Here is a 13,403-nt window from a genome sequence, read left to right as displayed (position 1 = left end):
TTTTAAAAATAAAATAAAATTGCCTGCGCCATCAACCTCATTTTGTGTTCCCTTTCCAGGCTACTTGTACAGTCAAGGTCACTTGACGCGAGCCATCTGCTGCCGCATGTCAAGAGATGGCAACACATTCCAGTCCGGACTCCCCGAGCCGTATTTTGTCAATCACCCGGAGGTAACCGCTGTTTTGATTCCCATTGCGGTTTTAATTCCTTGTCTTCCTCCTCCTCCTTCTTCATCTTCAATTACTTGTATGCCACCTTCCCATAGTTCAGTCATGCTCAAAGCATAGGTGTCTGGACCTTTTCACTATGCGGCTGCAATATTTGCCACTTACGGTCTAGCTGAGATTCCTGCATTGCCGGGGTTTGGACTAGACAACCCTTGGGGAATGGCTCTCCAACGCTACAATTCTATAATTCTAGTTTGGAGGAGGGAAAGCAAGTAAGTGGGGGACATTATAGAGAAATTGGACTAATGGGAGGAGAGTCTTTTCTCCCTCCTTAGTATTCAGACTCTGGCCCCATCCAGCAAACCTGAATGTTGGAAGATTCAGGACAGGCAAAATAACGTACTTCTGCACAATCGACTGCTGAGTTTGCTGTCGCAAGATGTGGCATAATCATCTGCTTCTTTGGCGATCACTCGTAGCCAAGTAAGATTCTCTTTCATAAACATGGTTTTAATAATGAGTCCATAACTGGAGGCCAGTTCGGGATCCACACGTCCTTCCACAGTGGGGACATTGGTTTCCGGGCACAAGTTGGTCACAGTGTGGATTTGCCAAGCGTGCCTTCCTCTTAGCACGTTTCTCCCTTGCGTCCTGAGTTTTGAGTGTCTTCAAAGCTAATGACACCTTTGGTAAAGGCTGTTCTCTAATTGGAGCGCTGGCAGGCAAGTGCTTCCCAACCGTTGGTGTTTATACTACATTTTTAAAAATTTGCCTTGAGACAGTCTTTAAACCTCTTTTGTTGACCACCAGCATTACGCTTTCCATTTTTAAGTTTGGAATAGAGTAGTTGCTTTGGAAGACGATTGGTTTGGAATAGCCACCAGATTGAATGGCTTTAAAAGAGAATTATTGATTGCTAGGGTATGTTCTTACCTCTGCTGTTGGAGGCAAAGTGCCAGCCAGTGCCTCTACCTAGGTCCATCCTTATTTCAGAGATCATGATATATCACTCTTAACATGATGTTTAGCTGGTGATATATTGCAGTGTTGAAACTCGGTCCTGGTTAAAACCACTGGATACGCTGTTTGTTATTGAGCTCCCGTTGTTAAGTCGCAGCTCCTGCCCACCTAGCAGTTCAAAAGCTCATCAAGGTGCAAGTAGATAAATAGTTACCACTCCGGCGGGAAGGTAAACAGTGTTTCTGTGCGCTGCTTTGGTTCGCCAGAAGCAGCTGTACGCTGGCTCCCTCGGCCAGTAAAGCGAGATGAGCGCCGCGACTCCAGAGTCGTCTGCGACTGGACCTAATGGTCAGGGATACCTTTACCTTTATACACACACACACACAGAATGTTCAACTTTGCTATCTCTCTCTCTCTCTCTCTGCCAACACAGGTTGGCAGAGTCAGTGTCTACGACTCCGCAAGGCAGACGGGGAAGACAAAGGAATCCAGCGTCAACTGGTGCCTCCCTGATGACTCTGAAGTCGAAGTCCTGGATGGCACAAAAGGCAAAGTAGATGGGTAAGAGTGGGGCACAGCTATCGGAGGGGAGGCATAGAGGGGTAACTGTAACATCAGGCATGGTTGGATGGCTGCTTCCAGTGGGTTGTGGGAAGCAGATTTTTGTCTGGCTTTGTTTTCATGCGTATTCCATCCACATGCTCGGGGCCAGCAACGAAACTGACACTGGATGAGATATAAGAAAAGTGAGTAATTGGGGGGGGGAGCACCACCTGGTGTGGACGGGGGGGGGGGGGGAGACACACTTCCTTTGCACAAAGATGGTCCCAAGCATCTCCAGGCAGAGCAGAGAGCACACCCCAACCTCGCACATTCTTTCAGTGTAGGTCAGTGTGGCCAAACTTGGCCCTCCAGCTGTTTTTGGACTGCAACTCCCATCATCCCTAGCTAACAGGACCAGTGGCCAGGGATGGTGGGAATTGTAGTCCCAAAACAGCTGGAGGGCCAAGTTTGGCCGTCACTGGTGTAGGTAATAACGAGCTGGACGGCCCCAACAGTTTTGACACATTCTTACGAAAGATCAGCACATTCTTATCTTTCTGTCGTCCAGTTTGAATTGCTAGCGCTGGCGACTGCCGTGGGAAAGCCAGGAGTACCACGAAACACTTAGGCTCCCTGCTGGAGTCCTTTTCCTTTACGTTCCTTCCTCCCTCCCCTCAGACCAAAACTGGACGTGTCCCGGGTCTCCAAGAGGAACCTGTTTGCACTCTTCCAATCGCTCTGTGCCAAGATGGATCGCAAGGCCCTGCAGAAACTGACCGTGTACTCGGAGGCCAAGGAAGCGGCCGTCACATACCAGAGTGCCAAGCGGCAATTCTTCTGGGCCCTGCAGGAGATGGGCTACGGGAGCTGGATCTGCAAACCCCAAGAGGAGAAGACCTTTGGCCCGTCCGAAGTCTAGCAAGCTGTGCATTTTTATTATTTTATTTTATTTTACCTTTTTTTTTTTTTGGCTGCGGGGGGAGGGGTGAAAGGAAAGGGGTATTTTTTTTATTAACATAGGTTGTGTGTATTCTTTTTTTAAAAATGGAAGCAGGAATGTTAACTTAGGGTTATGGATTTGCCGCGAGGCCTTCCGATTTAAATTGGCAGCATTGGGAAAGGAGCGGGGGGGAGTCTCCCTCCCCTTTAATCCCCCCCCCATCAACGAACATTGCAAAGACATGATCTGAGTGCGCAAACCTGAGAAAGAGAGAGATCCACCAGCATCAACGCTCGTCTTGTGACAACACCCTCTCCCCATCTCTGTCCCCTTCTGGTTAGTCAAAAGGCTGCCTTCCTTGTCCTCTCTCTGCTTTTTTTTTTTTAACAAAAAATCAATTCTTTGAACCCCTCCTTTTATTTTATTTTTAAAAGCTGTGAATTGAGGAACTGGTAATTATGCACACACACACTGTCTTTTCCACAGCAGTTCTGTCTCTCCATGGATTTGCATAAAGGTGAACTCTAGGAACATCACAGAGATTTCCCCTCACTTGAATTTAATTTTCTGATATATATAACCCAACTCCTCCTCTTACCTTTCTGTTTAATTCAGAATTCTGCCTTTGGAGCCACTACAACATTTACTCATCGCACCGCCAGGTTATGGTATAATTTTGGAGTTTTTTTTAATTGGCGGGAGGGGGGGTGTATGTGTGATAATTTCCCTTCTCCCCGAATCTTTGGAATGCTGTTGAATTCGCCTTGTTCCCAGCGAGACAGCCCAGCCTTTCTGAGGTCATTCTAAGCTAAAACTGCACAGCTCCCCCACATTCTCCCAAACTCCTTTCCTCCCTGTTCTGTGTAGACACCTGCTTCATGAGAGCCAGCCAGACTCACCTTAATTTTTAATATTAAAAGGCACGGCGGAGCAGTCACTCAAGCAAGTATGTCCTAGCTGTAGTCTTTGTGGCGGCCCAGCCTAGAAACATACCACCGGGTCTCTATGAATGTTTAAATATGGGGTCATCACTTGATTCCTTCTAACACCTCAGAATTCCCACGCTCCCCCTTTCTTTTAAGTTACTACTCCTCAGTTTTTAAATATATGTATATAAAACTCCAGTTCCAAGCTGTTGGCTGTTATGGAGTTGGCAGTGGTTTGTCTTATTTGTGGAATCCTTCCCCCTGATGTTCCAAGCAGCCTTTGTTTTTCGTTTTTCTAAAGGTGCATTTGAAAGGGAGAGGCTTTTGGGATTTATTTTGCCCCCTCCAGCTTTTCTCCTCCCCATCAGTTACGTCTGGGCAGTTGCTGTAGTGGAATTAACTGGGGAGAGCTCTCTTTATGCAAACTCTTTTCTGTCGAAAGGCGGCAGCCTCTCCTCCAGCCCTCATTTCCCCATCCTCATGACGCACAGTTCATTTCCTTCCTTAGTCGCGAAGGCGCTGGCGAGCAAATAATAATAAAAAACAGATGTAAATTTATTCAAGGCAAATCTTGATCCTTCTCCCACCACTATTGTAATTCAGGTTATTTTCCTCCCCTCCCCCCCTTTTTTTGGCAAGTCTGCTTTTAATTGCCCCTCTAGATACCATCGTTTGACAACTGAAGTCATCACATTCCGCCTGAAAATAATAATAATAAAAAAAAGGTTTTCTGTATTGGTTTTACTGGTGTGATTCTTTTTTTCTTTTCCCAGGAGGGAGAAGGTAAAGCAAGCATCTTTTTGGGTTTTTTTGTTCCTTTTTTGGGGGGGGGGCACCATCTCCCATGAGATTCTCTAAGGCGGGAGGGGGGATCTTTGTACTTAATTTCATGCATTTGGGGAGGAGGGTGGGGGAAGAAGCTGAAATGGCCGGGGGGGGGGGAGAGCGGGGGGAGCCAAGACCTCTGCAAGCAATCGCTTTGTTACCTGGGCAGAAGCAGCCTTTTCCCTGAAGGAGCGTCTCCTCCCCCATCATTCTGCCCAGACACTGAGGTCCAGCACCGAGGGCCTTCTGGCGGTTCCCTCACTGCGAGAAGCAAAGCTACAGGGAACCAGGCAGAGGGCCTTCTCAGTAGTGGCACCCGCCCTGTGGAACACCCTCCCACCAGATGTCAAAGAGAAAAACAACTACCAAACTTTTAGAAGACATCTGAAGGCAGCCCTGTTTAGGGAAGCTTTTAATGTTTGATGTATTACGGTATTTTAATATTTTGTTGGAAGTCGCCCAGAGTTGCTGAAGAAACCCAGCCAGATGTGTAGGGTATAAATTATTATTATTATTATTATTATTATTATTATTATTATTATTATTATTATTATTATTTCTGGATGACTGCTGCTGTTTTCTATTTTGGGGGCTGTGAGGAGGGCTTCCAGGGCCCAAGCTCTGTTCTGTGGACTCTGTTACGTAGGGTTGCCATATCTTGAAGGGCAGAAAAGAAGACAGCTCGACGAAGGAAAGAGGTGTTTGTGCAGAACAACCTGAGCCCACGCCGCTGCTGGCCTGAATGGAAACAGGACCCCAGCTCCTACCTACCTGATATTCACTGCGACGGCCTCACTTCACTGCAGCACTTCTGCTGCTGGGACATAGCGCCCTCTTGAGCAGGTGCATGCCACCCCCCAAAAAACAAAAGAAGCCTACCCCACCACAAAATAAAAAACCTCCAAATCCGGACATTTCCTTAAAACTGCAAAAATCCGCCCAGATGGGCATGTTGGCCCCCAAAAGGAGGGCATGTCCTGGTTTTCCCAGATATATGGCAACCCTACTATTAAGGTAGTTCCCAGCGAGGCTGCAGAACAGTCAAAAGAGTATCTGTCATGCTTCCCTGCCTTAGATTTATTGTTTCTGATGGCGGAGATTGAGGCCGTTTTGACCAAGGCTCGGATGATCAAAACAGACTGGCATAAACCTGGCCTGGAGCCTGCGATTTTCATAATACAGTGCTGGTAGAAGATTTTGCTCCCGGGTCCAAATACAGAAACAGGCAGGCTGGATGCTGGAATGCTATCCGTTATCGGAGGCTGAAACGGACAGGATGTTACACCGGCGTTCAAAGGACTTTGCTTACCAAAAAGAAGCCCCCCTGTTCCATGAGGAAGGCAAGGCTCACAGTTATTAAAATAAGAGTCTGTGCTTTGATTTGCAGAACAGAGGGGGGAATGAAGGAGATGGCCCCTTGCCGCACACCTGCACTTATCAAATGAATTGTTGGGGGGGGGGGTGTCTGATAATCGAAAACTACACCGTAACCTTCTCCCCCTCCATTTTACAAAATGCAATGAAGGCCTTCCACCATGCCCAGCAACAATTTTCTCTCCTTCCATCTCCCCCCTGCCCACAATTTTTTGAACATCTATGACGTCTCTCCCCCCCGCCCACCTCCAACCTCTTCGAATCATCATAAATCGTTTTTTCCAAGATAGTCTGATGGTGTGGCTGCCTTGCCGACCTCATGCAGAAAGACAGGAGGTATAAATTATACTGACAAAAACAGAGTGGCTTGCCAAATTATTGGAATATTACAATATATCCAAAACAATGGGAGAATATGGAAGGATCTCAAAAGAGAAGATAGACAGGGACTGGAAGGTGTTTAAAGGATACTTGCCAAACTATATTGAAAAATCAGAACTCCTATTAGAATAAACAAGTTCCGTTTTAAATACTGAAATACTAAATAAGATGGATAACAATGTGTAGCAGAAAAAGAAGCATGAAAATAGGTTAAAGGTGTGTGAAAGAAAGTAATAGAAGCGGAAAGAAATTACAATTGAGTAGATTGGAAGTCTAACACAAAGGTGAGGTGAGGGGTGGAAGATGGTGATGGGAAAAGGAATTATCTGTGGGACTGAGTGTAGGTATGTTTGAACATTTTTAAGGATTGTATGAAATGTATGTTTGTGTGCTTGTATATTCACAATATGTGTGTATTAATGCTGAATTATTTTAATAATAAAAACTTTTCCCCCCAAAAAGAGAATTTTTGCAGCGGCTGCCTTGCCGACCTCACGCAGAAAGACAGGAGGTATAAATGGAGGAAGGGGGTGGGATCAGGCCCTGGAGCTAAACACAGCCCTCTTATTTGGCCCTTGGAATTTTCAAGAGGCCACACCCCTTTGCTCAACAAGCCACACCCCTCACAGATCCTGCTTTGCATCCTCCAGGAGTGTTTTTGCCTGGCTGGGATATGTCTTTGAACTCTGATCATGACTTTAGCTTTACTAGACAAAGCTAAGAGAGGGAGAAGTGTGTGTCTGTGTAGCAACTAGCCTAGTTGTGCGTTCTCTGCCCTGCCGACTTTTTCCTTTGGCCCCATTTGCCCCTGCGATGAGGACCCTGGGAGGCTGCTGAGCAGGCCCTGAATCTGCAAAGGTTTTCCCATCCTGAAGATAAATATTGCATGTTAAACCTATTGTGAGGTACGCAGGTGGCGCTGTGGGTTAAACCACAGAGCCTAGGACTTGCCGATCAGAAGGTAGGCGGTTCGAATCCCTTCAATGGGGTGAGCTCCCGTGGCTTAGTCCCTGCTCCTGCCCACCTAGCAGTTCGAAAGCACGTCAAAGTACAAGTAGATCAATAGGTACCACTCCGGCGGGAAGGTAAACGGCGTTTCCATGCGCTGCTCTGGTTCACCAGAAGCGGCTTAGTCATGCTGGCCACATGACCCGGAAGCTGTACGCCGGCTCCCTCGGCCAATAAAGCGAGATGAGCGCCGCAACCCCAGAGTCGACCATGACTTGACCTAATGGTCAGGGGTCCCTTTACCTTTTACCTTTAAACCTATTGTGCTTTTTTGGTTCATCATCAATGGGCCCACATCTATCCCTACAGCTTTTAAAGGTGGTTTACACCTCTTGTAGAGTTGGACGCAGGTGACGCTGTGGGTTAAACCACAGAGCCTAGGACTTGCCGATCAGAAGGTTGGCGGTTTGAATCCCCATGACGGGGTGAGCTCCCGTTGCTCGGTCCCTGCTCCTGCCCACCTAGCAGTGCGAAAGCATGTCAAAGTGCAAGTAGTTAAATAGGTACCGCTCTGGCGGGAAGGTAAACGGTGTTTCCGTGCGCTGCTCTGGTTCGCCAGAAGCGGCTTAGTCATGCTGGCCACATGACCCGGAAGCTGTATGCCGGCTCCCTCGGCCATTAAAGCGAGATGAGCGCCGCAACCCCAGAGTCGTCCACGACTGGACCTAATGGTCAGGGGTCCCTTTACCTTTACATCTCTTGTAGGCTTACACTTCCACGGTTGTTGGGAGAAGCGTCCCACTGAATCCTAACCCAACATCCTGTTTTCCGCAAGCAAAGCATGAGAGCAGCTGGCCTCTCTCCTGCCGCTGCTGCCAGAAGCTGGTCCGGAAAGGTAGACTGCTTTCTACACAGAGGTTTTATTTGTTTGTTTGCTGTTGGTGAACTATCATCGCCTGGCTTCCATGTGTCTAATGCTGAAGAGAGGAAGCTGCCTTACGCTGAGGTAGACCACTGGCCCATCTAGTTCAGTGGTGTCTGCACTGACTGGCAGCAGCTCTCCAGGGTTTCAGGCAGGGAGGTTTCCCCCCAGCCCTGCCTGGAGATATTGGAGATCAAAGGTGGGACATTCTGCAGGGTCTCCATCGCTCTGCTACTGCCCTTCCTAAAGGCTGGTGCTTCTGCTATGCTACTCAGAGCCTTGTGCCCCTGTCTCTCTGCTCTCAGCTAAAGAAATCGGCCGGCATGGTTGCGGCTGGGTCACCGTGCCAGGTGGAGTGTGTGAGCTGGTGGAACTGAAGTGGAAAGCCGGCCTGCCAGCCTGCCATCTGCTGCGGTTCAGAGGGAGCCAGGAGATTGTGCTTCTGCAGCGAGCTTCTTTCTGCCTTGTCTTGAGGATGAAAAGCGGGGGCAGCGGGACACCATCCAGGAAGCTTGGCAGAGCCGGCCACATGTTAAGCGTTTGGGGATGATGTATGTAGATCCAGCTGGAAGGAAGTGAGCAATGCAGCAGCCGGAGACTCAGAAAGAACAGGAGAGAGTTCAGCATATTTTGGTTTGCAGGACAGCAGTCAGGGTGGGGGGGTGGGGAGTTGCTGAATGGATCAGACTGAGAAACCCAGAGAGATGGGTGGTGTATAAATATTATTATTATTGTTGTCGTTATCATTATCTATCTATGATTGGTGCTTTTAGACACCATACATTCAAAGCACTATGGTGCCACTCTAAACTGTCATTCCTCTGCGGTGACTTAACAGAACCTCTCCCTCCACCATCCCATATTTTCCAGTATTTTGTCACTATGGTGAGGACTAGGGACTTCTGCAGGTTGTTTGCTTATTTAAAAGCTGAATGTGGATCTGGATTGGATTGAATTGAATTTCTATTCTGCTGGAAGCTGCCCAGAGTGGCCTGGAAAACCCAGCTAGATGGGTGGGGTAATAATAATGATGATGATGATGATTAATAATAATAATAATAATAATAATAATTCATTCATTCAAACCCCACCCATTTGGCTAGGTTTCCCCAGCCACTCTGGGCAGCTCCCAACAGAATATTAAAAACACGATAAAACATCAAACATTAAAAACTTCCCTAAACAGGGCTGTCGTCAGATGTCTTCTAAAAATCAAACAGTTGTTTATTTCCTTGACATCTGATGGGAGAGTGTTCCACAGGGTGGGTGCCACTACCGAGAAGGTCCCCTGCCTGGTTCCCTATAACCTCACTTCTCACAATGAGGGAACCGCCAGAAGGCCCTCGGAGCTGGACCTCAGTGTCCGGGTAGAACAATGGGGGTGGAGACACTCCTTCAGGTATACTGGGCCGAGGCCGTTTAGGGCTTTCAAGGTCAGCACCAACACTTTGAATTGTGCTCAGAAACATACTGGGAGCCAGTGTAGGTCTTTCAAGACCGGTGTTATGTGGTCTCAGCAGCCACTCCCAGTCACCAGTCTAGCTGCCGTATTCTGGATTAGGAATAGTTTCCGGGTCACCTTCAAAGGTAGCCCTTCTTACTATTATCTGTAGATTAAACAGGATGTTGGTTTGGCCTTCACAGTTTAGAAGACATCTGAAGGCAGCCCTGTTTAGAGAAGTTTTTAATGTCTGACATTTTAATGTATTTTTAATCTTTCGTTGGAAGCCGCCCAGAACGGCTGGGGAAACCCAGCCAGATGGGTGGGGTACAAATAATAAATTATTATTGTTGTTGTTGTTGTTGTTGTTACAGTGGTACCTCGGGTTACAGACGCTTCAGGTTACAGACTCCGCTAACCCAAAAATAGTACCTCAGGTTAAGAACTTTGCTTCAGGATGAGAACAGAAATCGTGCGGCAGCAGCAGGAGGCCCCATTAACTAAAGTGGTGCTTCAGGTTAAGAGCAGTTTCAGGTTAAGAACGGACCTCCAGAACGAATTAAGTACTTAACCCGAGGTACCACTGTATTATTATTATTATTATGCAGGATAGGGGACCTCCCCCGCCCGCAACCCCGAAATGCGCTTAAAAAACAACCACTCGCACACAGCTGAACCGAAAGAAGGAATCTCTCCCATCTATGTGACCTATTTTATTGGTATTGCGGTGTCAGCGTTTGGCTTTTCAGGAGCAGAGGAGGACAGGGCCAGGAAGACACACCCAATGGCTCTGTGGGGGGACACTGGTCTCTCTACCGAGGCTGCTGGTGATGGCCCAGAGTGGAAGACCCCTCCTGAACCAGACCCTGGGTGGCTGGAGCACCAGTCTACGCTCCATCTCCTCTGGCCACAAACACACATATTGTTAAGAAAGGTGGCCCTGGCATCAGTCTGTCCTGAGAGATCCTGAGAGTCCCTTCTTCTCGCAGGGTTGCCACCTGACCTTGTGGACGTATTGGTCAAGTCTCACGGGTGGTCCGAGGAGCCCCCCTGCAAAATGTCCTTTTTTTCTGCCAAGCTCTCCCCACCCCACACCTCTCCCCGCCGAGGGTTGCGCCCCAGGGTGGCCTTCCAATCTGCAGCTGCTCCTCAAAGATGGAGTGTGTAGATGTGGATATTTAATTATATATAGACACATAGATGATGATGATTTTTTCCCTGAGTTGGGAGCTGGTTCCCCGTAATTGGCACAAGCCATGGGGTGGGGGGGCAGGGAGAAAGCTGTAGTCCGTATCCAAAATGCCCTCGAGGCTGCAAGACCCTCACTGCCCCCTGTGCCCCATAACGCATCCAGACAGCCGTCCAGGAACTTGACCTCAGCCTCTTGGAAGCAACGGACTCCTCCTGGCTGCTTGAAACTGACACCTCTGATCAATGGGAATGGAGGAAGCTGCCTAAAATACGCAGATCAGACAGCCAGGCCTGACCCTGCTGCAACCTTTTCCACCACCCTTTTTTTTTTTTAAGTGGGGAAGCCGGGGATTGAACCTAGGACCTTCCGCATGCAAAGCAGGTGCTCTACTGTTGAGCTACCATATCATCCTGGCAGCCTGGAAGAAACCAACCTATTCCAGTATTGTCATTTTGGCTCTGGCCTGCTTCTCTGCAAGCAAGGCTTTGTTCTCAGTACTGAAGCTTGAGCCGGGGCAATGGCAGACAGCAGGGGAAAGGGCCCACAATCCCATATTGAGCGCGCCTTAGGCCGGCGTCCGTAAAAGTAGGGATTCAGTAGGGTGTCTCTCTGTCCCGCTCCATCTTCCTCCCTCCTCCCTCCCTCTCTCTTTAATCTTCCTTGACCCGCCTCTCTCTGAACAGTTTGGCCAAGGAGAAGGGCGAGCCCAGATGCTACTTGGAGCCGGAACCACCGTGGTTGATCTGCAAGAGGGAGTTGGTGGCATAGTTCTGGAAGAGAGGCTGCAGGAACATGCCAATGGTGCCAAAGACGCAGACAAAGACAAAGATCCACAGGAAGAGGCGGTCGATCACCATGGCAACGTACTTCCAGTCCTCGCTCACCTGGGGAAAGGGCAAGGATACAGACGTTAGCACCTGTCAGCTGGAACCCTTTACGGCTTCGCAAGCACCTGTTGTGTGGGGGCCCACTTGCGGGGCCCACTCCCAAGCAAACGGGTGCCAGATCGAGATGAGATAAACAAAACAAAACAAAACAAAACAAAACAATAAAATAAAATACACAACACTCCACAGAAAGCCCAGTCAGGGCTGTCTTAAGCATATGCAGTGCTGGGGTGCAAAGATCCACCCAGCGCCCCCCCCCCAGTTGCCCAGGGTTATTGCATAATTGTATACAGTGGTACTTCAGGTTACATGCGCTTCAGGTTACAGACCCCGCCAACCCAGAAATAGTGCTTCAGGTTAAGAACTTTGCTTCAAGATGAGAACAAAAACTGTGCAGCGGCGGCATGAGGCCCCATTAGCTAAAGTGGTGCTTCAGGTTAAGAACAGTTTTCAGGTTAAGAACGGACCTCCGGAACGAATTACGTTCTTGACCTGAGGTACCACTGTAATTATATGATCGTTGTCTAATCTTAGGGGCATATGAAGGGGCATTTCTGTGACTGTCTTGAAGGGACCCTGCATTGAATTTGCCACCAGACTCCTGGTCAGGCCCCTTCCTGCTTCCTTACAGCCAGTCCAATGGGTAGCCCTGGCTGTTAGCTTTCTCCTTCTGGGTCTCAGTTTTGCAGATAGGAAGAGCAGAAGCAATTGGCCTTGCCTGCCATCGGCTCTGGCGCCACCTGCTGTTTATTTTCTTCTTCCTTCTTCTTTGGCAATCACTCATAGCTGAGTAAGACTGTCTCCCATAAACATGGTTTTAACAGCGAGTCCGTAAGTGACTGTGGAGGCCAGTTCTGGATCCACACATCCTTCCACAGTGGGGACATAGGTTCCCGGGTGGGAGTTCATCACAGTGAGGGTTTGCCAAACGTGCCTTCCTCTTGGCACGTTTCTCCCTTTTGTCCTGAGTTCGAGTGTCTTCAAAGTCCATGACCCCCTTTGGCAAAGGCTGTTCTCCAATCAGAGCACCTGCAGGCCAGTGTTTCCCAATTGTTGGTGTCTATACTACTTTTTTAGGGATGCGGGTGGCGCTGTGGGTTAAACCACAGAGCCTAGGACTTGCCGATCAGAAGGTCGGCGGTTCGAATCCCCGCGATGGCGTGAGCTCCCGTTGCTCGGTCCCTGCTCCTGCCAACCTAGCAGTTCGAAAGCATGTCAAAGTGCAAGTAGATAAATAGGTACCGCTCCGGTGGGAAGGTAAACAGCGTTTCCATTCGCTGCTCTGGTTTGCCATAAGTGGCTTAGTCATGCTGGCCACATGACCCAGAAGCCGTACGCCGGCTCCCTTGGCCCATAAAGCGAGATGAGTGCTGCAACCCCAGAGTCGTCTGCGACTGGACCTAATGGTCAGGGGTCCCTTTACCTTACTTATACTACTTTTATTTTTGGTCCGCTGCCCTAACAGCCCCAATGAGTACCAGCTACCACAATTATTAGTGGGGTTTTGTTTTGTTTTTTACAATTTCAAATGTTGCACGCCCCTCCCCAACCCCCAGAGAATCCTAAGTGGGGCGTGTGTTGCTAATTCTCCTTTTGTGATTTTTAGCCTCCTTCCCTTCCTCCCACAGAACCTGTTCCTGGGGAGAGGCAAGAACTGCTTAAATATTTTAAAGAGCAGACTGTTTAGCCTGCTTTTAAAAATGGTTTCAGCTCGGGTTCCCCTCCTCTTTCTTTCTTTTTTCTTTTTCTTTTTGTAATGCTGGTTTTAATTACTGCTTTTGTTTTAGGAAGTTTTTTTTTGCTAATTTTGCAAACTGCCTTCAAACCGATGGTGAAAAGCAGAATAGTAAAGTTAGCATTAAACAAAAACAACAATAGAGTTGCCTGTGTTGATT

The 13,403-nt window shown here is 48.4% G+C and overlaps 2 protein-coding genes and 1 long non-coding RNA gene across 12 annotated transcripts in view; 1 reads left to right on the top strand and 2 right to left on the bottom strand.

The window, feature by feature from the left end:
- ADAR (adenosine deaminase RNA specific) overlaps nucleotides 1–2,989 on the top strand; it is a 41,743-nt gene extending 38,754 nt beyond the window's left edge. For all 10 annotated transcript variants that reach the window (XM_083715529.1, XM_083715531.1, XM_083715534.1 and 7 more), the window contains exons 13-15: nucleotides 60–172; nucleotides 1,563–1,690; nucleotides 2,351–2,989. In XM_083715529.1, coding sequence (XP_083571655.1) covers nucleotides 60–172; nucleotides 1,563–1,690; nucleotides 2,351–2,591 — 482 coding nt within the window. In that variant the 3' untranslated portion in view covers nucleotides 2,592–2,989. The remainder of the gene's footprint in view (nucleotides 1–59; nucleotides 173–1,562; nucleotides 1,691–2,350) is intronic.
- Nucleotides 2,990–3,003: 14 nt separating this feature from the next.
- LOC310833511 lies at nucleotides 3,004–4,270 on the bottom strand. The gene is made up of 2 exons (XR_014558729.1): nucleotides 3,606–4,270; nucleotides 3,004–3,569 (listed from the first exon to the last, which is right to left on the bottom strand). It is a non-coding gene; the product is annotated as an uncharacterized lncRNA (long non-coding RNA).
- A 5,826-nt stretch (nucleotides 4,271–10,096) lies between these two features.
- The window catches only part of CHRNB2 (cholinergic receptor nicotinic beta 2 subunit), a 33,134-nt gene continuing 29,827 nt past the window's right edge, over nucleotides 10,097–13,403 (bottom strand). Inside the window, exon 6 of the mRNA XM_083715844.1 lies at nucleotides 10,097–11,505. Coding sequence (XP_083571970.1) covers nucleotides 11,335–11,505 — 171 coding nt within the window. The 3' untranslated portion in view covers nucleotides 10,097–11,334. The remainder of the gene's footprint in view (nucleotides 11,506–13,403) is intronic.

This window comes from Podarcis gaigeae, assembly GCF_964106915.1.
Source record: "Podarcis gaigeae genome assembly, chromosome: 16".
Lineage (NCBI taxonomy): Eukaryota > Metazoa > Chordata > Lepidosauria > Squamata > Lacertidae > Podarcis > Podarcis gaigeae.
This window is presented reverse-complemented; position numbering and strand designations above follow the sequence as displayed.